The sequence below is a fragment of the Coregonus lavaretus genome (assembly GCF_964263955.1).
Source record: "Coregonus lavaretus genome assembly, chromosome: 13".
Classification (NCBI taxonomy): Eukaryota; Metazoa; Chordata; class Actinopteri; order Salmoniformes; family Salmonidae; genus Coregonus; species Coregonus lavaretus.
The window spans coordinates 39267270-39295239 of NC_140000.1; the positions used below are offsets into that span (position 1 = coordinate 39267270).

Here is a 27970-nt window from a genome sequence, read left to right on the forward strand (position 1 = left end):
ATACTTGGATAAAACAATTATAGCATTATTATTCAACTATTATTACACTGTGGTACCTATTCCAACATTAAGGCTATAGAAGTGTCAGTGCTCATTTGTAATATGTGTTGACAATACAACAGAGCAGATGAGCCTGAAAGACATTTACTCTCACCGGTGGCCAAAAATAACTATCTGAAAGCCACACCTCTACTAAGCCACACCTCCTTCTGATCTGACCCGGTGGATCATAGCCAGGGATGTGCATTAATTACAAATACAAATTATCCCAAACACCAATGTATCAAAATAAAATATGATACTTTTGTAAAGTATTGTATTTTAAATACAAAAAATAAGTTTGCAAGTAGCCTGCCGAACAGCATTCTCAGTAACGGTTACAGAAACGGCTTACTTTCTACAGTATGACTGTGATATCTTGTTCTTTATCTACCTTAGTTGAATGCACTGTCACTCTTGATAACAGCATATTTTAAATGACCAAAATGTAAAGGTATATGTGAAAATGAACAACTGCGAAGCACACTGGGTATTTGTTTCAGGGCGGAGCTCAATATAGTAGTACTCAGCACACTTTGCAATTGTTCATTTTTAAACACAGTGCCTTCGGAAATTATTCAGACCCCTTCACCTTTTCCACATTTTGTTACGTTACAGCCTTATTCTAAAATTGATCCCAAAAATATGATTTACTCATCAATCTACACACAAAACCGCATAATGACAAAGCAAAAATAGGTTTTTAGAAACTTTTGCACATTTCTTACAAATAAAAAACGGAAATATCACATTTTCATAAGTATTCAGACCCTTTACTCAGTACTTTGTTGAAGCACCTTTGGCAGCGAATACAGCATCAAGTCTTCTTGGGTATGACGCTGCAAGCTTGGCACACCTGTATTTGGGGAGTTTCTCCCATTCTTCTCTGCAGATCCTCTCAAGCTCTGTCAGGTTGGATGGGGAGCATTGCCTCCCTGACCAAGGACCTTCTCCCCTGATTGCTCAGTTTGGCCAGGCAGCCAGCTCTAGGAAGAGCCTTGGTGGTTCCAATATTCTTCCATTTAAGAATGATGGAGGCCACTGTGTTCTTGGGGACCTTCAATGCTGCAGACATTTTTTGGTACCCTACCCCAGATCTGTGCCTCAACACAATCCTGTCTCTGAGCTCTACAGACAATTCCTTCGACCTCATGGCTTGGTTCTTGCTCTGACATACACTGCCAACTGTGGGACATTATATAGATAGGTGTGTGCCTTTCCAAATCATGTCCAATCAATTGAATTTACCACAGGTGGACTCCAATCAAGTTGTAGAAACATCTCAAGGAAGTTCAATGGAAACAGGATGTACCTGAGCTCAATTTCGAGTCTCATAGCAAAAGGTCTGAATACTTACAGTATGTAAATAAGGTATTTCTGTTTTTAATTTTTAATCCAATTGCTAAAAATCTGTTTTCACTTTGTCATAATGGGGTATTGTGTGTAGTTTTCTGAGGACTTTTATTTTTTAAATCCATTTTGGAATAAGGCTGTAATGTAGCAAAATGTGGAAAATGTCAAGGGGTCTGAATACTTTCCGAAGGCACTGTATACAGTACATTTAGTTAATTTAGCAGATGCTGTTATCACACCGTAGTGCCATCAGACTTTTAATACCAATGCAGGGTGAAAGTTGTATATAAATAAAAATTACAGCTTTTGAAAGTACCTTATACAAAATACATTGGAGTGTAGTTCAGCCCAGTGTAATACAAAATACAAAATACTCAGAAGTAATTAAAACACGTATTTCAAATACATGTAACAGAAATGGTGACCATCTGGTCATAGCACAATAACCGAACTGTGATTGAACTGCTGGGTCAAAAATAACCCAACATGTGTTCTGTCCACTATTTACCCAGCGCTGGGTTGCTTTTTAATCCAGCATTTTAAAGAGTGTAATAACCTTCTGCAATAACCACACACCATACCTCCTCTTACGCTAAATACACAAACATTCAGAAAAATATAGATCAAAACACATCATGACGCTACTCGCCCCACCATCCCCACTGCTGCACAATGACTTGATTCCTTTCTTAGAAAAGAGCATTTGATTAATTTGGTATGACTGCACAGCTACAAATCTGTCCTCCCCCTTCTATTACTATCAGTACATTTGTTTTATGGAGCAGGCTCTTATATAGCTGTCATGTTGTCTTGTATAAAAGCAGTGGCTGTGTTAGTTAATCAGGCCAGAAAAAGATCATGTGGGCAGTGACCCCACTCTCCACTCTTTTGCCTCTCTCCACAGATGACAGGGTACAGCAATAAGGCACGAAGATGGTACCCATGGGCAAGAGAGAGTGTGAGAGAGAGACACATAGAGAGAGAGTGTGTGAGTGCGAGTGTGTTGGTGTGGGTGGGTGTATATGTGTGTGTGTGTGTATTTGGATGTGCGAATGGCTGACCTTAACACTGGACTCCCTGTAGCCTGTTGGCAGCAGAGCTGGAGTGGGAAAAACGGTTTGACTGTGGGCCTGAAGGAGGGTACTAACCCCGTACACAGACACTAATGTAATTTACACATGGATAGAGCTGCTGCTGTCTTTATACAGTAGAAGAAGAAGTCTAACTATGTTAACTGTAGTTCCAAAGTTATTTGGCTTGACAAAATGATTATTCTTCAAGTATCTAGATAATGATTTAAAAGTTAGAGAGCTGAAGTACAGTAGGAGAAAATCAATTGATATAACATGTGCTTATTTGTGGGTGCTCTTATTGAAAAAACAAACACAACATGGAAGTATTATTTTTCCTTTGGTTGATTTTCATATGGGTCTGGGAGAATATAACACCTAATGACACTGAAGTTCCACAGAACTTGGGCTGACATACTGTGCCATTTCTCCAACGACACCAACATTTTGGGGTCTGTAAATTTGTGGTTTCACATAAAACATAACTTCTCCTGATAAATGTCTTGCACTCTACGAGGTACTGTGAGGATTTGTGGTTCAGTTCATCCCGTTGTGGGTAGTCAGCATTGTATGGTGATAAAGTGTGGGAGTGGGTGGTGCTGAGATGGACTGCTGCTTCTGCCGTGTATAGTGGTAATATTAGCTTAGTAGTCTTTGTGCTGTGGTAATGGTATATGTTCAGTACTGTCTCTGTGGTGCTGAGAGATGGATGTAGACACTGGAGAGGAGAGAGTTTCTATGGGATGAGCTGTAGGAGGCCTAGAAACTTAGTCTGCCTGGCACCCTACACTCAAAAAAATGCTGGGTTGTTTGGTTGACCCAACTGCTGGGTTGCAGGCATTGGGTCACCTAGTTGGGTTGTTTTCTTTAAAAACTTCTGGGTTATTGATGCTGGGTTATTGGTGCTGGCTTAGATTAGTAGGGGCGTGGCATTTCAGATAATTATTTTTAGCCACCCATGAAAGTAAATATCATTCCTGTCATCTGTTCTGCATAGTTTTCACACATTAAGGTTGAGCGTTGACATTTTTGTAGTTTCAAAGATGCTTACTGAAGTTTATGAGTTCACTAAAAGCCTATGTAAATCCAATTGTTGGATACAATAAGGTGGTATACTTTATATGTTATAAATAATCTAATATATAAGTATGTGCAAAGAAACAAAATAATTACATATGGAATGTATGTGAACTTCACATGATGAACAGGGATGACATTTACTCTCATGGGTGGCCAATAAGATCTAGAAAGCCACGCCCCCAATAAGCCACATCTCCTGAAAATAACCTAAGGATTACATTTAAAAAAAGACCCAGCTTCTAGGTCAACCCAGCATGAGAATAAAAAATACCCAACTAATGGTTAAATTAGTCCATGTTTGGGTAATCTCAACAACCCAACATGTTGGGATATTCACGCAACCCAACTGGCTGGGTCAAAATAACCCAACATATGTTCTGTCCACTATTTAACCAGCGCTGGGTTACCAAACAACACAAATTGGGTTGTTTTTAGCACCACATTTTTTAAAGTGTATTCCCTATATAGTGCACTACTTTTGACCAGAGCCCTATGGTTTCAACCGATGGACCCTGGTCAAAAGAAGTACACTGTATAGGTAATAGGGTGCCATTTGATATACAGCTATGGAAGTGGACGGTGTAGGAGAGGAGAGTGTTTCTCTGGGATGAGCTATAGCCAGAAGGACTCTTGTCAGTGGAGGCATGACAGATCGAAGCTTCACTCCCAGTTTGTTCACCAGGTGACGGATGCCTCTGTATTCTCCTCCGTCAGAGATTTTTACGTCAGCCTGAAGTCTTCTCTTTCTCTCTTTCTTTTTCTCCCACTGTCTTTCTCTCATTCTCTCTCGCTTTTTCTCTCTCTATCACTCCCCTCTCTCCCTTTCCTTCTCTCTTCCCCCTGTCTTTCCCTCTCTTCATTTCCTCCTGTGTTGTTTCCCCAGCCTCAGCTCTTTTCATTGGGCTGGTCAATAATGTGGATGCTGACTCTGGTCTCTGATTTAAAGGCAGGACTTCCTAATCCCGGACCAGAGACATTCCCTCGGCCAGGATCACTACTTTTCTCTTTTCTTTATTGCTGTCTCATTGCAGTGCTGTCTAGAAAACGGGCATCAGTAATGTAATCTATAACACATTTAGCAACTTAGTTATACTGTTATTTATGATAATATATATTCTTGCCTGGGAGCTGCAGTGTTGCAGTGCTGTGTAGGGCTAGATATCTTGATTAAAGTCACATACCTCTTGCCCTGTTGATTAGCTTATTGTTTTTATGATGTTGAGTTAAGTTATAATATTTTAACACAGTAGTCCAGGAAAGAAACTTGACTCGAGAAATCAATGTTTGAATTTAATGACAGGATACTAAACATAGAACTCTACAGTAGTGTCCTAAAACATTGCAAAACACATTTGAATATGCAGTAAACATTTTATTACTATAAAATAGCATAAACTATTTGGAACTCAATATGAAGATGCATATGCTGTAAATATGCATTAGATGTGAAGCAACAGGAAACGTGTTCACAGTCTTTGAATCTATACCCTGGTGCTCCATAACAATACACTCAAGGAAGCTACTATTTCCACTCTACCCCTCACAGATAAAGTAGCGCCAGGACAGACAGTCCTGATCGCTCCACTTACAATCTCCCTTCTTCATTGCCATGGCACCACAGTGGTCGGACAGAGGCTGTTCAGGCTCACTGTCTCCCTCCCAGTTGATCCACCCTACTGGCAGCCCATTGGTCCAGACCCAAAACTCAAAGAGACGTCTCTGTCTCAGACCCACCCACACAGGACCAGGGACACCAGCACACCTCAGGTTCTGCTCCACAACCCTCTGGTCCTCTTCATACTCAATACGCAGCAGTCTCTCTTCCAAGTCAAGGTCAATGACTCAGATGTGAAGTGTTACTAAAATACATTTAACAGTTATTGATAGGATACAAAGGTTGATTCTTCGAAAAATCTGTTTTTAGATGACAAATGAAATGAAATTAGTAACTTTTAGGTGTATTTATTTGACGTTGTCAGCCCTATGCAAAACTGCTGATATTGAAAATGTGTGGACAGTGTAAAATGTACTGCTTACCTGTGTAGTGTAGTGTCGAGATAACGATGCTGAGATGCTGTGATGACAAGAAATCCGCTGACACTGTCCTTGATTATAATAGTTTATTACACTTTACTTTCAGCGTCAATTTACAGATTTCTGCAGAAAATCCGGAGAACAACCGACCCAATCTCTAATATGTTGTTCCTCCCTGTCCTTTGTTTCAACCATGGTATTTATAATCTGTAACATGATATGGGTGGTTTGAATAGACCAATCCCAGGATGCCACATAACAGACTTCCTCTGTTTTAGGGAGCCCCTATAGTAATGCTTTCCAGATGCTTCCGCAAGCTGAGTCAACTTCCTCTAACACACCATTTGCAAATGTCAGCAAAGTCATAAACTGTTTAGACACTACATATTTCCCCCCTTCGAGACTAATTAAGTCTCGAAAACAAAAATAATAGGATTATGACAAATAACAATTTGCAAATAAATTCATTAAAAATCCTACAATAAAATTGTCAAAGACTCCAGCCACCATAGTCATAGACTGTTCTCTCTGCTACTGCATGGCAAGCGGTACCGGAGCGCCAAGTCTAGGTCCAAGAGGCTACTAAACAGCTTCTACCACCAAGCCATAAGACTCCTGAACATCTAATCAAATGGCAACCCCCACCCCCCCCCCCCCCCCCCACCCCCTTTTTACGCTGCTGCTACTCTCTGTTTATTATCTATGCATAGTCACTTTAATAACTCTACCTACATGTACATATTACCCCAATTACCTCAACTAACCGGTGCCCCTGCACATTGACTCGGTACCGGTACCCCCTGTACAGTTGAAGTCGGAAGTTTACATACACTTAAGTTGGAGTCATTAAAACTCGTTTTTCAACCACTCCACAAATGTCTTGTTAACAAACTATAGTTTTGGCAATTAGGTTAGGACATCTACTTTGTGCATGACACAAGTAATTTTTCCAACAATTATTTACAGACAGATTATTTCACTTATAATTCACTGTATCACAATTCCAGTGGGTCAGAAGTTTACATACACTAAATTGACTGTGCCTTTAAACAGCTTGGAAAATTCCAGAAAATGATGTCATGGCTTTAGAAGCTTATGATAGGCTAATTGACTTAATTTGAGTCAACTGGAGGTGTACCTGTGGATGTATTTCAAGGCCTACCTTCAAACTCAGCGGTTCTTTGCTTGACATCATGGGAAAATCAAAATAAATCAGGCAAGACCTCAGAAAAGAAATTGTAGACCTCCACAAGTCTGGTTAATCCTTGGGAGCAATTTCCAAATGCCTGAAGGTACCACGTTCATCTGTACAAACAATAGTACGCAAGTGGGACCACGCAGCCGTCATACCGCTCAAGAAGGAGACGCGTTCTGTCTCCTAGAGATTAACGTACTTTGGTGTGAAAAGTGCAAATCAATCCCAGAACAATAGCAAAGGACCTTGTGAAGATGCTGGAGGAAACAGGTACAAAAGTATCTATATCCACAGTAAAACAAGTCCTATATCGACGTAACCTGAAAGGCCGCTCAGCAAGGAAGAAGTCATTGCTCCAAAACCGCCATAAAAAAAAGCCAGACTATGGTTTGCAACTGCACATTGGGACAAAGATCGTACTTTTTGGAGAAATGTACTCTGGTCTGATGAAACAAAAATAGAACTGTTTGGCCATAATGACCATCGTTATGTTTGGAGGAAAAAGGGGGTCCCTTGCAAGCCGAAGAACACCATCCCAACCGTGAAAATTATGTGGATATATTGAAGTAACATCTCAAGACATCAGTCAGGAAGTTAAAGATTGGTCGCAAATGGTTCTTCCAAATGGACAATGACCCCAAGCATACTTCCAAAGTTGTGGCAAAATGGCTGAAGGACAACAAAGTCAAGGTATTGAAGTGGCCATCACAAAGCCCTGACCTCAATCCTATAGAACATTTGTGGGCAGAACTGAAAAAGCATGTGCGAGCAAGGAGGCCTACAAACCTGACTCAGTTACACCAGCTCTGTCAGGAGGAATGGGCCAAAATTCACCCAATTTATTGTGGGAAGCTTGTGGAAGGCTATGTTTGACCCAAGTTAAACAATTTAAAGGCAATGCTACCAAATACTAATGAGTGTATGTACACTTCTGACCCACTGGGAATGTGATGAAAGAAATAAAAGCTGAAATAAATAATTCTCTCTACTATTATTCTGACATTTCACAATCTTAAAATAAAGTGGTTATCCTAACTGACCTAAGACAGGGGATTTTTACTAGGATTAAATGTCAGGAATTGTGAAAAACTGATTTTAAATGTATTTGGCTAAGGTGTATGTAAACTTCCGACTTCAACTGTATATAGCCTCGCTATTGTTATTTTTACTGCTATTCTTTAAATATTTGTAACTTTTATTTAGTATTTTTTTATATTGCATTTTTTATTTATTTTTTTGGTATTCTTTCTTAAAACTGCATTGTAAGTAAGAATTTCACTGTAAGGTCTACACCTGTTGTATTCGGCGCATGTGGCAAATACAATTTGATTTGATTTGTTATGGTTGCTGATGTTATCCATAGGTATTGTATGTTGAGGTTGATGTGGTTAGATAGGTTGAGTGAGTCTTTACCAGCACAGAGTAGGAGCAGGAGAGGGGTCATCTCCATGTTGACAGCAGGGTCAGGAGAGACAGAGGAGAGGAGAGGTGATGGGATGATGCCCTGAGTGAGGATACAGAGGTGTCAGATGTAGGAGTTTACATCCAACACGATGACAGTTAATATTTTATGAAATCAAGATCAGCACACTAGATTTTGAAAGTTCCATTCCCAAAATCAATCCCTGTGCCAACCCTTCACTTTATCATCATAAACATGATATCATAGCAATACTACAATGGGTCAATGAAATTCCCAATCTAGCTTTTGTCCTTTTAGGTTATGTTTAGTAACCTCACAATAGACCTGGGTAGAAAATAGTTGTATTTTGTAGTTTATTTGAAAATACCAACTTTTTAAGTTCTCGAGTGTCACGGATTCTGCCGAGGCTGCCCCTCCTCCTTGCTCGGGCAGGCTGCGGCGTTCGTCGTCACCGGAATACTAGCTACTGCCGATCTATGTTCTATGTTTCTATGTTGCACCTGTTGTCTAATGTCACACACCTGTTGCCCATTATTGGAATCACGTCTTCCCTATTTAACCCAGTGGCTCCCAATGTGTTTTGTGCGTGGTTGTTTTTCGTTTCGTGTGTCGTTGGTGAGCGGGTTAGTTCCTTCCTGTGTGGAGGTATTTCGGTGTTGTTTTCTTTACTCATTTTCAGTAAAGTACGTTTCTTCGAGTTCTGTGTCCTGCGCCTGACTTCGATCCACCGCATTACACTGACATTCGTTAAATCGAGGTAGTCAAATATAGTTTATATAGAGTTTCAACTAAAAGGCAACTATTTTATTTGATATTCAAATACAGGTCTCAGAAAACCAAATCATATTTCAAGGTATTTGATTATTATGCACTAATTGTTTTTTTAAAACAAAAATATATTTATTTGAAAATATTTATTTGATGGCTGCCAAATATTTGATGAATAACCAAAAACTACAACAGTTAGTTGTAAAAGTCTAAACATATGACCATAAGCACATGCTAGCCTTTTGCTAGAATTTAAATACATGAGGGACATGGAATCACCTCAACATTAGAGTAGACCACTTTGCAGCTTCAAAATGACTAACACATATATTTACATAATGAGCGTGACATAAGGTAATATAGTAACACTTGACATCAAGTTCCTATGCATATGTAGTAACTTTGTGATCATTACAATAGTAAAATTATTGTTTCACAGCAAATTCCCCATTGTTAAAAAAACAGAACAAATTAACAGTGACAGTGTTCAGTCTGTGAACCCAAAAAGTCACCGGAACAGTATTAAATTAACACACTGCTTACTGTAAATCCTTATTCAAATATTTCCCAGAGTGCCTTGCCTTTCGAGTAAATTGTAGAGTTACCACCCATGACTGTATTTGTTAGTGACAGAGACATGGTTGTTGCATTTTTCCATTTTCGGTCCTATAGACTTCACCAAGTGAGATCCTAAGTGAATATGTAATCTTTTTTTTTATATATATCAAAATACTGTAGGTACTTGTATTTCATAAGGCCTCATTTTGAGGGCCTAGTTTTACCCTAATGAAACTCATATGCATCAATATGAACCAAAACCCATCAATATCATATTTTCCAGCATGCTCTATTGCAGGTTTGTTTGTAGAATGGTTTGTTTCAATATCTTTGTTTGTGCATGTACATTGACTGATTGATTAATGAATAAATCTTATGCTACTGAAATATAAATGACAAACATTTTCTAAACTAATCCATTACACACATTACTGAAATGGTTATTCCAGTTTAGATGCTTTAGGTAGTCTCATAGCGTAGTCCCAACCCTGGCAGTCATTCTGAATACAGGATGGACAACCACACACTGGCTGGATTCCAATAGGAACTACACAGCCAGGAACTACTGTTAGGTCATATTTTTTTCCCTCTTTTTTTTACTAACCCCTTTTTCTCCTCAATTTTGTGATATCCAATTGGTAGTTACGATCTTGTCTCATCGCTGCAACTCCCCAACGGACTCGGGAGAGGCGAAGGTCAAGAGTCATGCGTCCTCCGAAACATGACCTGCCAAGCCGTGCTGCTTCTTAACACACTGCTTGTTTAACCCGGAATCCAGCTACACCAATGTGTCAGAGGAAACACCGTCCAACTAACAACCGAAGTCAGCTTGCAGGCGCCCAGCCCGCCACAAGGAGTCGCTGAGAGCACAATGAGCCAAGGAAATCCCCCCGGCCAAACCCTTCCTAACCCGAACGACGCTGTTGCAAAGCTAACTAAGCTAACTAAAAAGCAGCATTCCCCAAGAGAGGATGGCTTTCACTTCAGCAGTGATAAATTCATGAACTTCTTTGAGGAAAAGATCATGACCATTAGAAAGCAAATTACGGACTCCTCTTTGAATCTGCGTATTCCTCCAGGGCTTAGCTGTCCTGGATCTGCACAGCTCTGCGAGGGCCTGGGATCGGGAGAGACACTTAAGTGTTTTAGTACTATATCTCTTGACACAATGATGAAAATAATCATGGCCTCTAAACCTTCAAGCTGCATACTGGATCCTATTCCTACTAAACTGCTGAAGGAGCTGCTTCCTGTGCTTGGCCCTCCTATGTTGAACATAATAAACAGCTCTCTATCCACCGGATGTGTACCAAACTCACTAAAAGTGGCAGTGATAAAGCCTCTCTTGAAAAAGCCAAACCTTGACCCGGAAAATATAAAAAACTATCGGCCTATATCGAATCTTCCATTCCTCTCAAAAATTTTAGAAAAAGCTGTTGCGCAGCAACTCACTGCCTTTCTGAAGACAAACAATGTATACGAAATGCTTCAGTCTGGTTTTAGACCCCATCATAGCACTGAGACTGCACTTGTGAAGGTGGTAAATGACCTTTTAATGGCGTCAGACCGAGGCTCTGCATCTGTCCTCGTGCTACTAGACCTTAGTGCTGCCTTTGACACCATCGATCACCACATTCTTTTGGAGAGACTGGAAACCCAAATTGGTCTACACGGACAAGTTCTGGCCTGGTTTAGATCCTACCTGTCGGAAAGATATCAGTTTGTCTCTGTGAATGGTCTGTCCTCCGACAAATCAACTGTACATTTCGGTGTTCCTCAAGGTTCCGTTTTAGGACCACTATTGTTTTCACTATATATTTTACCTCTTGGGGATGTTATTCGAAAACATAATGTTAACTTTCACTGCTATGCGGATGACACACAGCTGTACATTTCAATGAAGCATGGTGAAGCCCCAAAATTGCCCTCGCTAGAAGCCTGTGTTTCAGACATAAGGAAGTGGATGGCTGAAAACTTTTTACTTTTAAACTCGGACAAAACAGAGATGCTTGTTCTAGGTCCCAAGAAACAAAGAGATCTTCTGTTAAATCTGACAATTCATCTTGATGGTTGTAAAGTCGTCTCAAATAAAACTGTGAAGGACCTAGGCGTTACTCTTGACCCTGATCTCTCTTTTGACGAACATATCAAGACTGTTTCAAGGACAGCTTTTTTCCATCTACGTAACATTGCAAAAATCAGAAATTGGTTTGTGCTGTGGTGGAGACCTCTGTGGGCTATACTCGGCCTTGTCTCAGGATTGTAAGTTGGTGGTTGGGGATATCCCTCTAGTGGTGCGGGGGCTGTGCTTTGGCGGAGTGGGTGGGGTTATATCCTTCCTGTTTGGCCCTGTCTGGGGGTTTCTTCGGATGGGGCCACAGTGTCTCCGGACCGCTCCTGTCTCAGCCTCCAGTATTTATGCTGCAGTAGTTTATGTGTCGGGGGGCTGGGGTTAGTTGGTTATACCTGGAGTACTTCTCCTGTCTTATCCAGTGTCCTGTGTGAATTTAAGTATGCTCTCTCTAATTCTCTCGTTCTCTCTTTCTCTCTGAGAACCTGAGCCCTAGGACCATACGTCAGGACTACCGGGCATGATGACACCTTGCTCTCCCCAGTCCGCCTGGCCTTGCTGCTATTCCAGTTTCAACTGTTCTGCCTGCGGCTACGAAACCCCTACCTGTCCCAGACCTGCTGTTTTCAACTCTTAATGATCGGCTATGAAAAGCCAACTGAGAGACCTGAGCCCTAGGACCATACGTCGGGACTACCGGCCGTGGTGACTCCTTGCTGTCCCCAGTCCGCCTGGCCTTGCTGCTATTCCAGTTTAAACTGTTCTGCCTGCGGTTATGGAACCCCTACCTGTCCCAGACCTGCTGTTTTCAAACTCTTAATGATCGGCTATGAAAAGCCAACTGAGATTTATTCCTGATTATTATTTGACCATGCTTGTCACTTATGAACATTTTTGAACATCTTGGCATGGTTCTGTTATAATCTCCACCCGGCACAGCCAGAAGAGGACTGGCCACCCCTCATAGCCTGGTTCCTCTCTAGGTTTCTTCCTAGGTTTTCGCCTTTCTAGGGAGTTTTTCCTAGCCACCGTGCTTCTACACCTGCATTACTAGCTGTTTGGGGTTTTAGGCTGGGTTTCTGTACAGCACTTTGAGATATTAGCTGATGTAAGAAGGGCTATATAAAATAAAATTGATTGATTGATTGATTGGGCCAATTGTGTGCTGCACCATGAGACTCCCGGCCACTGATTGAACCCGAGGCTGTAGTGGTGCCTCAGCACTGTGATGCAATGACTTAAAGGTCAATATTTTTACCAGTGGTGTAAAGTACTTAAGTAAAAATACTTTAAAGTAGTACTTACGTAGTTTCTTGTGATATCTTTACTATTTAAATGTTTGATTACATTTACTTTTACTACATTCCTAAAGAAAATAGTGTACTTTTTACTCCATACATTTTTCCTGATACCCAAAAGTTCTCGTTACATTTTGAATGCTTAGCAGGACAGGAAAATAGTCAAATTCACACACTTACAGTTGAAGTCGGAAGTTTACATACACCTTAGCCAAATACATTTAAACTCAATTTTTCACAATTCCTGACATTTAATCCTAGTAAGAATTCTCTGTTTTAGGTCAGTTAGGATCACCACTTTATTTTAAGAATGTGAAATGTCAGAATAATTGTAGAGAGAATGATTTATTTCAGCTTTTATTTCTTTCATCACATTCCCAGTGGGTCAGAAGTTTCCATACACTCAATTAGTATTTGGTAGCATTGCCATTAAAATTGTTTACCTTGGGTCAAACGTGTCGGGTAGCCTTCCACAAGCTTCCCACAATAAGTTGGGTGAATTTTGGCACATCCCTGAGCGGTATGACGGCTGCGTGGTCCCATGGTGTTTATACTTGCGTACTATTGTTTGTACAGATGAACGTGGTACCTTCAGGCGTTTGGAAATTGCTCCCAAGGATTAACCAGACTTGTGGAGGTCTACAATTTATTTTCTGAGGTCTTGGCTGATTTATTTGGATTTTCCCATGATGTCAAGCAAAGAAGCACTGAGTTTGAAGGTAGGCCTTGAAATACATCCACAGGTACACCTCCAATTGACTCAAATTATGTCAATTAACCTATCAGAAGCTTCTAAAGCCATGACATCATTTTCTGGAATTTTCCAAGCTGTTTAAAGGCACAGTCAACTTAGTGTATGTAAACTTCTGACCCACTGGAATTGTGATAAGTGAAATAATCTGTCTGTAAACAATTGTTGGAAAAATTACTTGTGTCATGCACAAAGTAGATGTCCTAACCGACTTACCAAAACTACAGTTTGTTAACAAGACATTTGTGGAGTGGTTGAAAAGCGAGTTTTAATGACTCCAACATAAGTGTTTGTAAACTTCCGACTTCAACTGTATCAAGAGAACATCCCTGGTCATCCCTACTGCTTTTGATCTGGCGGACTCACTAAACACACATGCTTCATTCGTAAAATATGGAGTGTGCCACTGGCTATCAGTACATTTTTTAAACAACAAAATGGTGCCATCTGGTTTGCTTAATAAGGAATTTGAAATGATTTATACTTTTACTTTCGATACTTAAGTATATTTTAGCAATTACATTACCTTTTGATATTTACGTACAGTGGGGAAAAAAGTATTTAGTCAGCCACCAAATGTGCAAGTTCTCCCACTTAAAAATGAGATGAGGCCTGTAATTTTCATCATAGGTACACGTCAACTATGACAGACAATGAGAAAAGAAAATCCAGAAAATCACATTATAGGATTTTTAATACATTTATTTGCAAATTATGGTGGAAAATAAGTATTTGGTCAATAACAAATGTTTCTCAAAACTTTGTTATATACCCTTTGTTGGCAATGACACAGGTCAAACGTTTTCTGTAAGTCTTCACAAGGTTTTCACACACTGTTGCTGGTATTTTGGCCCATTCCTCCATGCAGATCTCCTCTAGAGCAGTGATCTTTTGGGGCTGTCGCTGGGCAACATGGACTTTCAACTCCCTCCAAAGATGTTCTATGGGGTTGAGATCTGGAGACTGGCTAGGCCACTACAGGACCTTGAAATGCTTCTTACGAAGCCACTCCTTCGTTGCCCGGGCGGTGTGTTTGGGATCATTGTCATGCTGAAAGACCCAGCCACGTTTCATCTTCAATGCCCTTGCTGATGGAGGGAGGTTTTCACTCAAAATCTCACGATACATGGCCCCATTCATTCTTTCCTTTGCACGGATCAGTCGTCCTGGTCCCTTTGCAGAAAAACAGCCCCAAAGCATGATGTTTCCACCCCCATGCTTCACAGTAGGTATGGTGTTCTTTGGGTGCAACTCAGAATTCTATGTCCTCCAAACACGACGAGTTGAGTTTTTACCAAAAAGTTATATTTTGGTTTCATCTGACCATATGACATTCTCCCAATCCTCTTCTGGATCATCCAAATGCACTCTAGCAAACTTCAGACGGACCTGGACATGTACTGGCTTAAGCAGGGGGACACGTCTGGCACTGCAGGATTTGAGTCCCTGGCGACGTAGTGTGTTACTGATGGTAGGCTTAGTTACTTTGGTCCCAGCTCTCTGCAGGTCATTCACTAGGTCCCCCCGTGTGGTTCTGGGATTTTTGCTCACTGTTCTTGTGATCATTTTGACCCCACGGGGTGAGATCTTGCGTGGAGCCCCAGATCGAGGGAGATTATCAGTGGTCTTGTATGTCTTCCATTTCCTAATAATTGCTCCCACAGTTGATTTCTTCAAACCAAGCTGCTTACCTATTGCAGATTCAGTCTTCCCAGCCTGGTGCAGGTCTACAATTTTGTTTCTGGTGTCCTTTGACAGCTCTTTGGTCTTGGCCATAGTGGAGTTTGGAGTGTGACTGTTTGAGGTTGTGGACAGGTGTCTTTTATACTGATAACAAGTTCAAACAGGTGCCATTAATACAGGTAACGAGTGGAGGACAGAGGAGCCTCTTAAAGAAGAAGTTACAGGTCTGTGAGAGCCAGAAATCTTGCTTGTTTGTAGGTGACCAAATATTTATTTTCCACCATAATTTGCAAATAAATTCATTAAAAATCCTACAATGTGATTTTCCGGAATTTTTTTATTCTCAATTTGTCTGTCATAGTTGAGGTGTACCTATGATGAAAATTACAGGCCTCTCTCATCTTTTTGAGTGGGAGAACTTGCACAATTGGTGGCTGACTAAATACTTTTTTTCCCCACTGTATATTCAAAACCAAATACTTTTAGCCTTTTACTCAAGTAGTATTTTACTGGTTGACTTTAACTTTTACTTGAGTCATTTTATATTAAAGTATCTTTACTTTTTCTCAAGTATGAGCAAGTTGGTACTTTTCCCACCACTCCTTTCTACTTTTAGTTATAAGCAGTTATGTTACTGTTGACGCTGGAGCTCCAAGGCATGCGTCGAAATCGCTAAGCAGTTTATTTTGAAGCAGTGTGCCAATGCTTGTATCGCTTTTTCAGAAGCACGTGATTAATTACGTCCGAAGCTTGATTTCGTTGAACAACCACCTAATTGGTTTGGTATTGGTTTCAGTAGAACACAAAAAGGCTACGTCTATGCTTGGCCGGGTGTGGTTCCCAATCAGAGGCAGCTGTCGCTCGTTGTCTCTGATTGGGGATCATACTTAGGCAGCCAGTTTTCCTGCTTGCGTTGTGGGATTTTGTTATGTTCATGTTTAGGCTTGTGTGTTAGCCTATGGACCGTCACGGTTAAGTTTGTTGTTTTGGTTACTGTTTCGTGTGTTTATTAGTTAATAAACATGTTCGCCGTTCACGCTGCACCTTGGTCCGTCCCGTTCCTTAACGTACGTGACAGGTGTTGAACGCTGAGCTGTAGTCAATGAATAGCATTCTCACATAGGTGTTCCTTTTGTCCAGGTGTGAAAGGGTAGTGTGGAGCGCAATAGAGATTGCATCATCTGTGGATCTGTTGGGGCGGTATGCAAATTGGGTGGGTTTAGGGTTTCTGGGATAATGATGTTGATGTGACAAATAACAAGATATAATTATTTAACATTCAGTCATCGTCATAATCTACTCCAGCCAATAAATGTTCAAGTAAAATCAACACACTTTCAATAACACTCACACACACACACCACAAAACAGTACACACACACACACACTTTTACTAGTATTGTAAATGGGTCATGTTTGATATAAAGGTACAGTATGTGATAGCTTTATAGATGGCCATTTAATGCATTTATGTAACCTGTCTTTAGGACAAATATAAGCACACACTCACACAGCTTTACACTAGCTAGCCAGTCTACTTGTGCCTCATCACACACAAACTCTGACAGATAGACAGACACAGAAACACGCACACATTTCACACTCACAGCCAACTAAACTTGACTAATAGTTGAATGGCAAGCACTTACCATAGGTGAGATAATTAATCTGGTCACGTCTCTTGACAATCTCCTTGGGGTGAAAAGCAACTAGCAGGGCTTCCCTTCGTTGAACATGCGAGCCATTTCAATTTCTTGCCCAGCATCACTGACATATTCCCCCTCGACCTACTGAAGCACCGTAATTGACGGATCCACCATTAACGGGTGGTTCTCGGTTGCCTCCTCAAGGGGCTCTGCCTCGACTTCGGTCAGCTCGTCTGAGTCGGTGTCTGTGCTGTTTACAGAGTCACTGATGGTGATGACGCTCTCCGGCTTAGGGTCAAAAAGTAGTCGCAAATAAGTTCAAGCCACTGATCGTCTGAACCAGCTCCAAGCACAACAATAATATTTAAACATGTCTCTCTCCCGGGAATCCATCGATGCAGTAGACAGCTAAGCTAGTTAGCTAAGGTGTAGGCAGTAGTGACAGTGTGACTATCGGTTTTGAAGTGTTAGAGAGTGTAGCCTGAGGTACACTTTTTGTTTTCCTGCGGATGATACGCTACGGTAACTTTGATTGGGCAAACAGGAAAATCATTTGATTGAACAGCCTTGAATAGCCTAGTAGATTGAATCAAAATATACTACATTACCAAAAGTATGTGGATACCTGCTTGTCGAACATTTCATTCCAAAATCATGGGCATAAATATGGAGTTGGTCCCCCCTTTGCTACTAAAACTGCCTCTACTCTTCTGGGAAGGCTTTCCACTAGATGATGGAACATTGCTGCAGGGACTTTCTTCCATTCAACCAAAAAGCATTATTGAGGTCGGGAACTGATGCTGAGCGATTAGGCCTGGCTTGTATTTGGCATTCCAATTCATCTCAAAGATGTTAGATGGGATTGAGGTCAGGGCTCTGTGCAGTCTTCCACACCAATGTCGACAAACCATTTCTGTATGGACCTCGCTTTTTGCACGTGGGCATTGTCATGCTGAAACAGGAAAGGGCCTTCCCCAAACTGTTGCCTCAAAGATGGAAGCACATAATCGTCTAGAATGTCATTGTATGATGTAGCGTTAAGATTTCCCTTCACTGGAACTAAGGGGCCTAGCTTGAACCATGAAAAACAGCCCCAGACCATTATTCCTCCTCCACCAAACTTTACAGTTGGCACTATGCATTGGGGCAGGTAGCGTTCTCCTGACATTCGACAAACCCAGATTCGTCCATCGGACTGCCAGATGGTGAAGCGTGCTTCATCACTCCAGAGAACGCGTTTCAACATTTTACGAACTGACTTGTTGGAAAGGTGGCATTCTATGACGGTCCCACATTAAAAGTCACTGAGCTCTTTAGTAAGGCAATTCTACTGCCAATGTTTGTCTATAGAGTTTGCATGGCTGTGTGCTTGATTTTTATACACCTGTCAGCAACGGGTGTGGCTGAACTAACTGAATCCACTAATTTGAAGGGTCCACTAACGCTGTATATACTTTTGTATATACAGCGCCTTCGGGAAAGTATTCAGACCCTTTGACTTTTTCCACATTTTGTTAGGTTACAGACTTATTCTAAAATTGATCAAATTGTTTTTATTTCTATCAATTCCTCACAATACCCTATAATGACCAAGCAAAAACAGTTTTTTTGAAAATGTTGCTAATTTATTACAAATATGGAAATATCATATTTACATAAGTATTCAGACCCTTTACTAGTACTTTGTTGAAGCAACTTTGGCAGCGATTACAGCCTTGAGTCTTCTTGGGTATGACGGTACAATCTTTGCACACCTGTATTTGGGGAGTTTTTCCCATTCTTCTCTGCGGATCCTCTCAAGCTCTGTCAGTTTGGATGGGGAGCGATGCTGCACAGCTATTTTCAGGTCTCTCCAGAGATGTTCGATCAGGTTCAAGTCTGGGCTCTGGCTGGGCCACTCGAGGACATTCAGAGCATTGTCTTGGCTGTGTGCTTAGGGTCGTTGTCCTGTTGGAAGGTGAACCTTCGCCCCAGTCTGAAGTCCTGAGCACTCTGGAGCAGGTTTTCATGAAGGATCTCTCTCTACTTTGCTCCATTCATCTTTCCCTCATTCCTGACTAAACATCCCCACAGCATGATGCTGCCACCACCATGCTTCACCGTAGGGATGGTGCCAGGTTTCCTCCAGACGTGACGCTTGGCTTTCAGACCAAAGAGTTCAATCTTGGTTTCATCATACCAGAGAATCTTGTTTCTCATGGTCTGAGAGTCTTTAGGTGCCTTTTACTGAGGAGTGACATGCACTGTCAACTGTGGGACCTTATATAGACAGGTGTGTGCCTTTCCAAATCATGTCCAATCAATTGAATTTACCACAGGTGGACTCCAATCAAGTTGTAGAAACATTACAAGGATGATCAATGGAAACAGCGGGCACCTGAGCTCAATTTCGAGTCTCATAGCAAAGGGTCTGAATACTTATGTAAATATGGTATTTCTGTTTGTTGTTTTTAATACATTTGCTAAACTTTCCAAAAAACGTGTTTTCACTTTGTTATTATGGGGTATTGTTTGTAGATTTCTGAGGATTTTTATTTATTTAATCCATTTTAGGATAAGGCTGTAACGTAACAAAATGTTGAAAAAGTTAATGGGTCTGAATACTTCCCGAATGCACTATATAGTGTATATAACTAGCTAGTTTGTAATGAATTTATGATTTCGGAATAGGGGAGGGTTTTAATAGTGCAGATAAGATAGTGCCGCGATAGCCTGATGTGATGACAAGTGTTACAAGCTGGCATCCACCAAACCGATGTGAAAGTGCTTCTCCTACGTTTATAAGATTAAAAACTATATTTATACTCTGAATTTGGCAATAATGTATACATATTATGAAAGCAAAGACATTGTTTTGTTAAAACCAGATGAACTCCCAAAACAGCGAAAAATCTGAATGTTAATAAAAACATCATGTATATGGAAATTAGCCATTGCAACTTATGACTGATTATGATAGAGCTCATCACAAATAACCCATAGTGACAGGAGTGGAATGGTGATGACTATAGGTAAACTTAAAGGCCCAATGCAGCTGTTTTTATATCAATATCAAATCATTTCTGGGTAACAATTAAGTACCTTACTGTAATAGATTTCCATTAAAATGGTCAAACAATTCTTTTTTTTGTGCAAAAAACTATGAATCAAACAATAATTTTGCTAGGACTGTCTGTGAGTGGTCTGAGTGGGGAGGGGAAAACTGAAAACTAGCTGTTACTGGCAGAGAGGCTTGGAACTCTCTTTGTTATTGGTCTATTAACCAATTTACCGCATGGTGATATCACGATGGAAAGCCGAAACTCCCGCACATGTAACCCTGCTGATTAGGTCCTGTGTAGATTGTATTTTCAACCAGCAACTATCAGGAAATATCACTGAGAACACTGTTCACAGTTTTACAGTGTTAATTTAATCAACTGTTGTTCAATATGATACAAAACACAGGAAAATCTGAATTTTGACTGCACTGGGCCTTTAAGATAAAACCGTCAGCTAAATGGCAGACATATAATGACTAAGGAATATCCTCATTTAATCACCATCATATAATCTATATATTATTGTTCTAAACATTTAAAATATTTGAAATATCACAACATTTTAGTCAAAGATTACTGATGTACTTTATATTGATATTTTGTTATATTGATAATGACCAGGTGTACATTACATTGCATGCTGTAAGTAAAACAACATTGGCAATATGATTTCAATGAGCAATTACCTAAATACAACATCTCAATCACAATATGTAGAATGGTAGTGATAGACAATAGGAACATGTATCACTTTTCACAGATAAAGAAGAACATGGACAGACAGTCCTGATCACTCCACTTGTATCCCACCACGGTTGCCATGGCACCACAATGGTTGGACAGAGGCTGTTCAGGCTGTTTGTCTCCCTCCCAGTTACTCCACCCCACTGGCAGCCCATTGGTCCAGACCCAGAATCCAAAGAGTTGGCTCTGTCTCAGACCCACCCACACAGAAACATTGACACCAGCACGCCTCAGGTTCTGCTCCACAACCCTCTGGTCCTTTTCAGATTCAATACGCAGCAGTCCACGGTAGTTCTTAATGCAGTGGTCCAGAGCCTGTTCCCAGGTCTTGCTTTCCTCAACGATCTTCACCGAGTCTGAAGGAGTTCAATTCATGAGGGAAAATGAAATGGTTATTTTTAAAAAATTTTAACAGTTTTATCACCCTTGCACTGATACATGTCAAAGATGCATATTAAACCATCTTACTCTAACTCTATCTTTTACCGAACTATGATGAAGTATTGGCTGAAATAATTGTTTAAAAAATGTATTTTATAAAAACATTTATTATTTGGACTTGCACACACCCTCATAGCATAATGAATCTCCTAGGTTGTCACTCCCAAGAGCTACCAGAACTCCAGGAGAAACTAATTTTACACGGGGTTTGTCATCACTTGGTTCCAGTAACCAGTTTCTGTAGGAAGATCTCCCTCCATCAGACCACTCCCAGTCATCATACAGCAGGCCGATCCAGAAAGGAGTGGTGCTGGCATTCACGCTTTTCTTCACCTCTTCCTTCTGTCCTTCGTTCATGATGCTGACCAGGTCAGTGTAGTTCTCTCTGCAGTACCTCTGAGCCTTATACCAGGTCATGTTCTGTTCAATCAGGAAGGAATCACGAGGCCCTGCACACACAGAATGGACAAACATTTTACTCTACTCAACTTAGCTTGATATAAAATAATTATATCTAAATATTGTTGAATAATTATTATTATTTTGTTGAGGAGCAAGTAAACAGGAAATCAGATTTTTTTTGTAGAATGTATTACCTTTTTTGTAACACATGAAGTATTTCTGCTGTATGCATTTCTGCAATGTTGTAATATCTTTGAGTATTGTTGCACACATTGGCTCTGTGTACGGGCTTGGAGGTGGTGACAATGGAGTGAAATCAACAGGGTCTCCATTGGACCACTTTGGACTGGGCTTTGTGCGATTGAGACCTATCCAGGCAGTATAGCTGCCGTTAGATGTCATTAACTGTATCAGCTGCTCAGCTTCCTCCTGATTGTACACAGTAACAAGATCAGTATAGTGCGTTCGGCAGTAGTCCTGTGCCTTTGTCCAGAATAACCTTTTCCCGATGAGATGGAACTGTCTGAGGTGGCTGAGTGCAGCTGTGCAACAAACACCTGAGGACAGAAACAATTTCATTAAGTTCAATGTTAGCATGCACATGACCAACAAAATAAGCATAAATTATAAGTGGTTTGGGTAACACTTAATTTTAAGGGGTCCTTATTACATGTGTAATTACAGTAACAAGTATTGTAGTTAACTGTAACAACTCATAGTTAAAGTGTAATAACAACATGTAACTGGTAGTAATTGCGGTATGTAATTACAGATGTGTAACAATGAATGCTTGTTACCATGCTTGTTACAAATGGGCAGGTTTTCAGTAAATTAACCAACTTAGTGTTTTGCTTCTTCTCAGCTGCATACAGTATCAACTGTCACAAAGGTTGTGATCCATCGTGGATGCACTGGGTGTCTGAGAGATTATAGCCTATGCTCAATAGGCTCTAATGACTTACCCTTGAATATGCACTGTTCAAATTATATCTCCACTCAGTGTTGTTGCTAGCACTTGCCCCCAAAATAAAGTGTACTATCTGGGTCATTTCACAATAAGGTAAAGAAATAAAGTGAAACTTTCAGAAGCTTTAAAATGAGGGCCAGGTTGTCAGGATGGGTGATGTACTGTATAAGTACACATTAATTACAAGTAAGTACCCCTAAAGATACACTTCATTTTGACTAGCTAAATCCTGTGTAACACCTAGTAATTACATTGTAGCTAGTAGCTATAACATGTACTCTGTGGTGTACTAGTGTGTTTATCCTCCCACTTGAATTGCACTTCCAGAAGCTTTAAAATTAGGGCCAGGTTGTCAGGATGAGTAATGTACTATATAGGTATACATGAGTTACAAGTAAGTACCTCTCAACTGGATTCTTAACTTCCTGACAGGCCAACCCCAGGTGGTGAGGGTAGGAAACATCACCTCCACCACGCTGACCCTTAATACAGGGGCCCCATAGGGCTGTGTGCTTAGTCCCCTCCTGTACTCCCTGTTCACCCACGACTGTGTGGCCACGCATTACTCCAACACCATTATCAAGTTAGCTGACGACACGACGGTAGTAGGCCTGATCACCGGCGACGATGAGTCAGCCTACAAGGAGGAGGTCAGTGACCTGGCAGTGTGGTGCCGGAGCAACAACCTCTCCCTCAACGTCAACAAGACCAAGGAGCTGATCGAGGACTACAGGAAACGGAGGGCCGAGCACCAGTGGTGTTAAGTACTTAAGTAAAAATACTACTTTACTTTACCATTTTTATTTTTGACAACTTTCACTACATTCCTAATGAAAATTATGTACTTTTTACTCCATACATTTCCCTGACACCCAAAAGTACATTTTGAATGCTTAGCAGGACAGGAAAATGTTCTAATTCTCACACTTATCAAGAGAACATCCCTAGTCATCCCTACTTCCTCTGATCTGGCGGACTCACTAAACACATGCTTCAGTTGTAAATTATGTCTGAGTGTTAACCCAGATGGTACACTTTATTTTGGTGGCTGGTTTTAGCAATAACGTTGAGTGGAGATATATTTTCAACAGTGCACACTCACGGGTAAGTAATTACAGCCTATTGAGCATCCACGAGGGGTCACAACCTTTGTGACAGTTGTTACTGAATCTGATGCAGCTGAGAAGAAACAAAATTCTACAGTTGTGAGTTTAGTGGAAACCTGCCCATTTGTAACAAGCATGGTAACAAGCATTCATTGTTACACCTTTGTAATTACAGACCGAAACACTAACTACAAGTTACATGTTGTTATTACAGTGTAACTATTGGTTGTTTCAGTTAACTACAATTATTGTTACAGTGTAATTACACATGTAATTACACTGTAATAATGACACCTTAAAATTAAGCGTTACCGAGGTTTGTTTCATGGTTTGTGATGTTATACATGTAGCTATAGAGTATGTTGTTGTTGATGGGGTTAGCTAGATTTGTTCTTTCATTGTCTGGTTTATATCTCAAAAAGCAGGTATGTTCACTGTGAACAATAAGTGACAACAATGTATCAGCCAAAAGAGAAGACCAGCAGACAATCAGGTGCAAGAGGAGTTGCTAACGGGGTTACCATGAATTTCACAGTAATTTACAGGCAGCTCGGTGGCAAGTACAATTATGTATTACACTGAACAATAATATAAACATGTAGTGTGTTGGTCCCATGTTTCATGAGCTGAAATAAAAAATCCCAGAAATGTTCCATACCCAAAGAAAGCTTATTTCTCTAAAATGTTGTGCACAAATGAGCATTTCTCCTTTGCCAAGATAATCCATACACCTGATAGTTATGACATATCAAGAAGCTGATTAAACAGCATGATAATTTCACAGATGCACCTTGTGCTGGGGACAATAAAAGACCACTTTAAGATGTGCAGTTTCGTCACACAACACAATGCCAAGGAGTGTGTAATTGGCATGCTGACTGTAGAAATGTCCACCAGAGCTGTTGCCAGAGAATTGAACGTTCATTTCTCTACCATAAACTGCCTCCAACATCATTTTAGAGAATTTGGAAGTATGTCCCACCGGGCTCACAACCACAGACCATGTGTAACCACACCAGCCCAAGACCTCCACATCCGGCTTCTTCACCTGCGGGATCCTCTGAGGAGGGGTGGGTGGTGGTAGGAGTATGAGTATTTCTGTCTTTAATAAAACCCTTTTGTGGGGAAAAACTCATTCTGATTGGCTGGGCCTGGCTCCACAGTGGGTGGGCCTGGCTGCCAAGTGGGTGGGCCTGTGCCCTCCAAGGCCCACCCATGGCTGCACCCCTGCCCAGTCATGTAAAATCCATAGAATAGGGCATAGTGAATGTATTTAAATTGATTTCCTTATATGAACTGTAACTCAGTAAAATATTTGAAATTGTTGCATGTTGCATTTATATTTTTGTTCAGTATAATATTACAGTACACCTACTGTAATATAAATAAGGTATCAAAGCAAGTACTGTGTAATGACACACAGTACAATACCTTAAAATAGACTGTAAATAAGTAAATGCTACTGTAGTGGAAAAATTTGAGAATGTGACACTCGCGACTGGCAATTTGCTGGCTACGAGGCCCAGCTTGAGGATTCATGACATTGTTTGCATGGATGGCTGTATATTTGCATCTCACAGGAGAGACTCACATCTTTGTTGTGGCAATCTCTAGGAAGAGACATTCCCACAAAAGTCCTGGGGTCACTGACACCAGGAGAGGTTTGAAGACTGATGAAAACTTGAATCTATAAAATTAATGTTACAGTTAATTAAACTGCCATTTTTGGATTGTTTCAAGAGTTCATAAAAAGCTATGAATTTTGATATGTTTTATTGTACTGTAAGTGCTATGGATTTATTGTTACAGAGAAACTGTGTTATTCTGTTCATCGGACGGCGGTCAGTTCAAATAGGGAGCGACTACAGGGTACGATCTTATCATTTAAATTGTGTTGATTAGAATCTGGGTGTGTTGTTCCTGTCTATTGTTTTTACTAGCAAAGTGCAAAGACATTTTAATTTAGGTTGGGGGTGAGTTGCTGCTTGAATTTGGTTAAAAGGGCAGTGAGTTCGCTAATATTTTGAGAACTTGTTAGCAAGTTCCTGTGTGTATCAGACACATAGTTTTTCTCTTAGAGATTATTCTGAACTGAAGACACATGTAACCACGTTAAGTCTTATTTAGTTTATAGTAATTTGCTCTGTCTTCTGTAATGTATCATATATTTCATGTACACTGTAATTGTTTGAGTGTCAATTATTTTGTGTCTAATACATTTGACTAGTTGAATAGAGTAAATGCATTCCACATTTTACTGAGTAATTCTTTGATTGACTAGACGTTCATAACATAGTAGGTCTATTGGTTGTTGTTATTTACACTATACACAAAGCATACAGTGCCCTCCACTAATATTGGAACCCTTGGTAAATAAGATCAAAACGGTCTGTGAATTTTTTTTATTTGCTGTTTATCCTCTTGGTCTTTCATTCAAAATATTCATAAAAATCGATCCTTTAATTGAAGTAAAATGATTGAAATATGAAATAAATGAAATAAATATTTTTATCCGAAACATGTGTGCCACAATTATTGGCACCCCTAGAAATTCTTATGAGTAAAATCTAACTGAAGTATATTCCTATTCATATTTTACGTTTTTAAGTTCACCTGAGTGATTAGGAACACTTAAGTGGTAAACCATGACTTCCTGTTTCACTGGGGTATAAATAGGAGGTGACACACAGGCCAAGTTCCCATAGTCATCCATCACTATGGGAAAGACCCGAGAATACAGTAATGATGTGCGACAAAAGGTTGTTGAGCTGCACAAATCAGAAAATGGCTATAAGAAAATAGCTAAACGGTTGAAAATGCCCATTTCCACTATCAGGGCAATAATTAAGAAGTTGAAAGCAACTGGAGATGTTAACAATCGTTGACCAAGGTTGCTAATATTAGTGGAGGGTTAGTGGAGGGTTCCTTCTTGACATCCCTGATCTACTTGCCTCAATATTTCTATGCTATAACATTGTTCGCCAGGATTAGCTATTTGTATCTAGTCTCTTAATAATTGCATAACGTTGCAGGATAGACACATGTTCATTATAGTCATACTGTGTGGTAATGCAAGGCTCGCGACCTTGACCAGAGACGCACAGGGCCTGTTGCATTTATTCACATAATAATAAAGTCAGATTAACAATTTCTACATAATGGTACATTTTCACCAAACTACACTACCGTAATCGGAATGAATGAATGAAATTAATTGAGAGGATGGGATTGTATTTCACAGTATTTTACTGTAATTACAAGTGATTGGTGCAAGCAGGTTGGCTGCACTTTACAGTAAACTTTTCAGTAATGTACTGTTAAACCAAAGTTTCTTTGGAATTTACGGAAACATTATGTACACATTTTTACAGTAACATACAGGTAATTGGCTGCCAGGAAGTTACCTTAAAAACAGTGTACCACTTAAAATACAGCACTTTTCCCACAATGCACCATAATTTACAGTATGCTGCAGTAAAACATTTCATTGTTTTCTTTACTGTTGGTAATACCTAAAATTACCATATACATTTGAGTTTTCCGTTACAGTGTACAGTAGGTTGAGTGGATACTTACTGGCACAAAGTAGGAGCAGGAGTGGTGTCATGTCCATGGTGACCACAGGGTCAGGAGAGACAGAGGAGAAGTGATAGGATGCTGTCCTGTTTGAGGATATGTGTCAAATGTATTAGTTTATGAGTTTGCACACTCAAGATCATATCACTATAACACATTGAAAGTTCCAAATTCCAATTCCAAAAATTATCCTTCTCCACTATTATAGCAATACTACAATGGGTCAAACAAATTCCAAATCTAGTTGTAGCTAGAAAACTGACTATAATGTTGTCCTTTTTAGTTATTTAGTAACCTCACAAACTGGTACAGTGTTATCAATATCTCAGATAAATTGCTGTTATGTCTCTCTTACCTGCTGTGGGCTGTGTAGAGTATGATGGGGTCTTGTCTGTGTAAAGTATGACTGGCTCTGACCTGTGTAGAATGAAGGAGTGGAAACTCAGGTATTTATACAGTTGAAATAGTTTTCTTGTTTTGCCTACCTATAAACATATTAATAATGCAAATCCTGGAGAGAGTGATGACACACATGCTTTACATGGGCAAAACATTGGGACCACGTTAGGCAAAACAGTTGGTAACCACAGATGGTACACAGCCTATTTCCTTAATTTCCCAACCCCCTCACCTCTCAATGAGACTGAAGGTCAGTAGTGTATCTACAGATGTAGGATTTTAATTTGAGCCAGTTTAAAATAATCCTGCAGAAACAGGAAATGTG

At 40.2% G+C, this 27970-nt stretch overlaps 1 protein-coding gene across 1 annotated transcript; it reads right to left on the bottom strand.

Annotated features, from left to right (window-relative positions):
- Positions 1 to 20360: 20360 nt before the first annotated feature.
- Positions 20361 to 27665, bottom strand: LOC311139664 (macrophage mannose receptor 1-like). The gene is made up of 5 exons (XM_084174586.1): positions 27602 to 27665; positions 27247 to 27332; positions 21792 to 22154; positions 21324 to 21644; positions 20361 to 21110 (listed from the first exon to the last, which is right to left on the bottom strand). The coding sequence occupies exons 2-5, from the start codon at positions 27281 to 27283 to the stop codon at positions 20758 to 20760; spliced, it is 1074 nt and encodes a 357-aa protein (XP_084030712.1). The 5' UTR covers positions 27284 to 27332; positions 27602 to 27665; the 3' UTR covers positions 20361 to 20757.
- Positions 27666 to 27970: the final 305 nt, after the last annotated feature.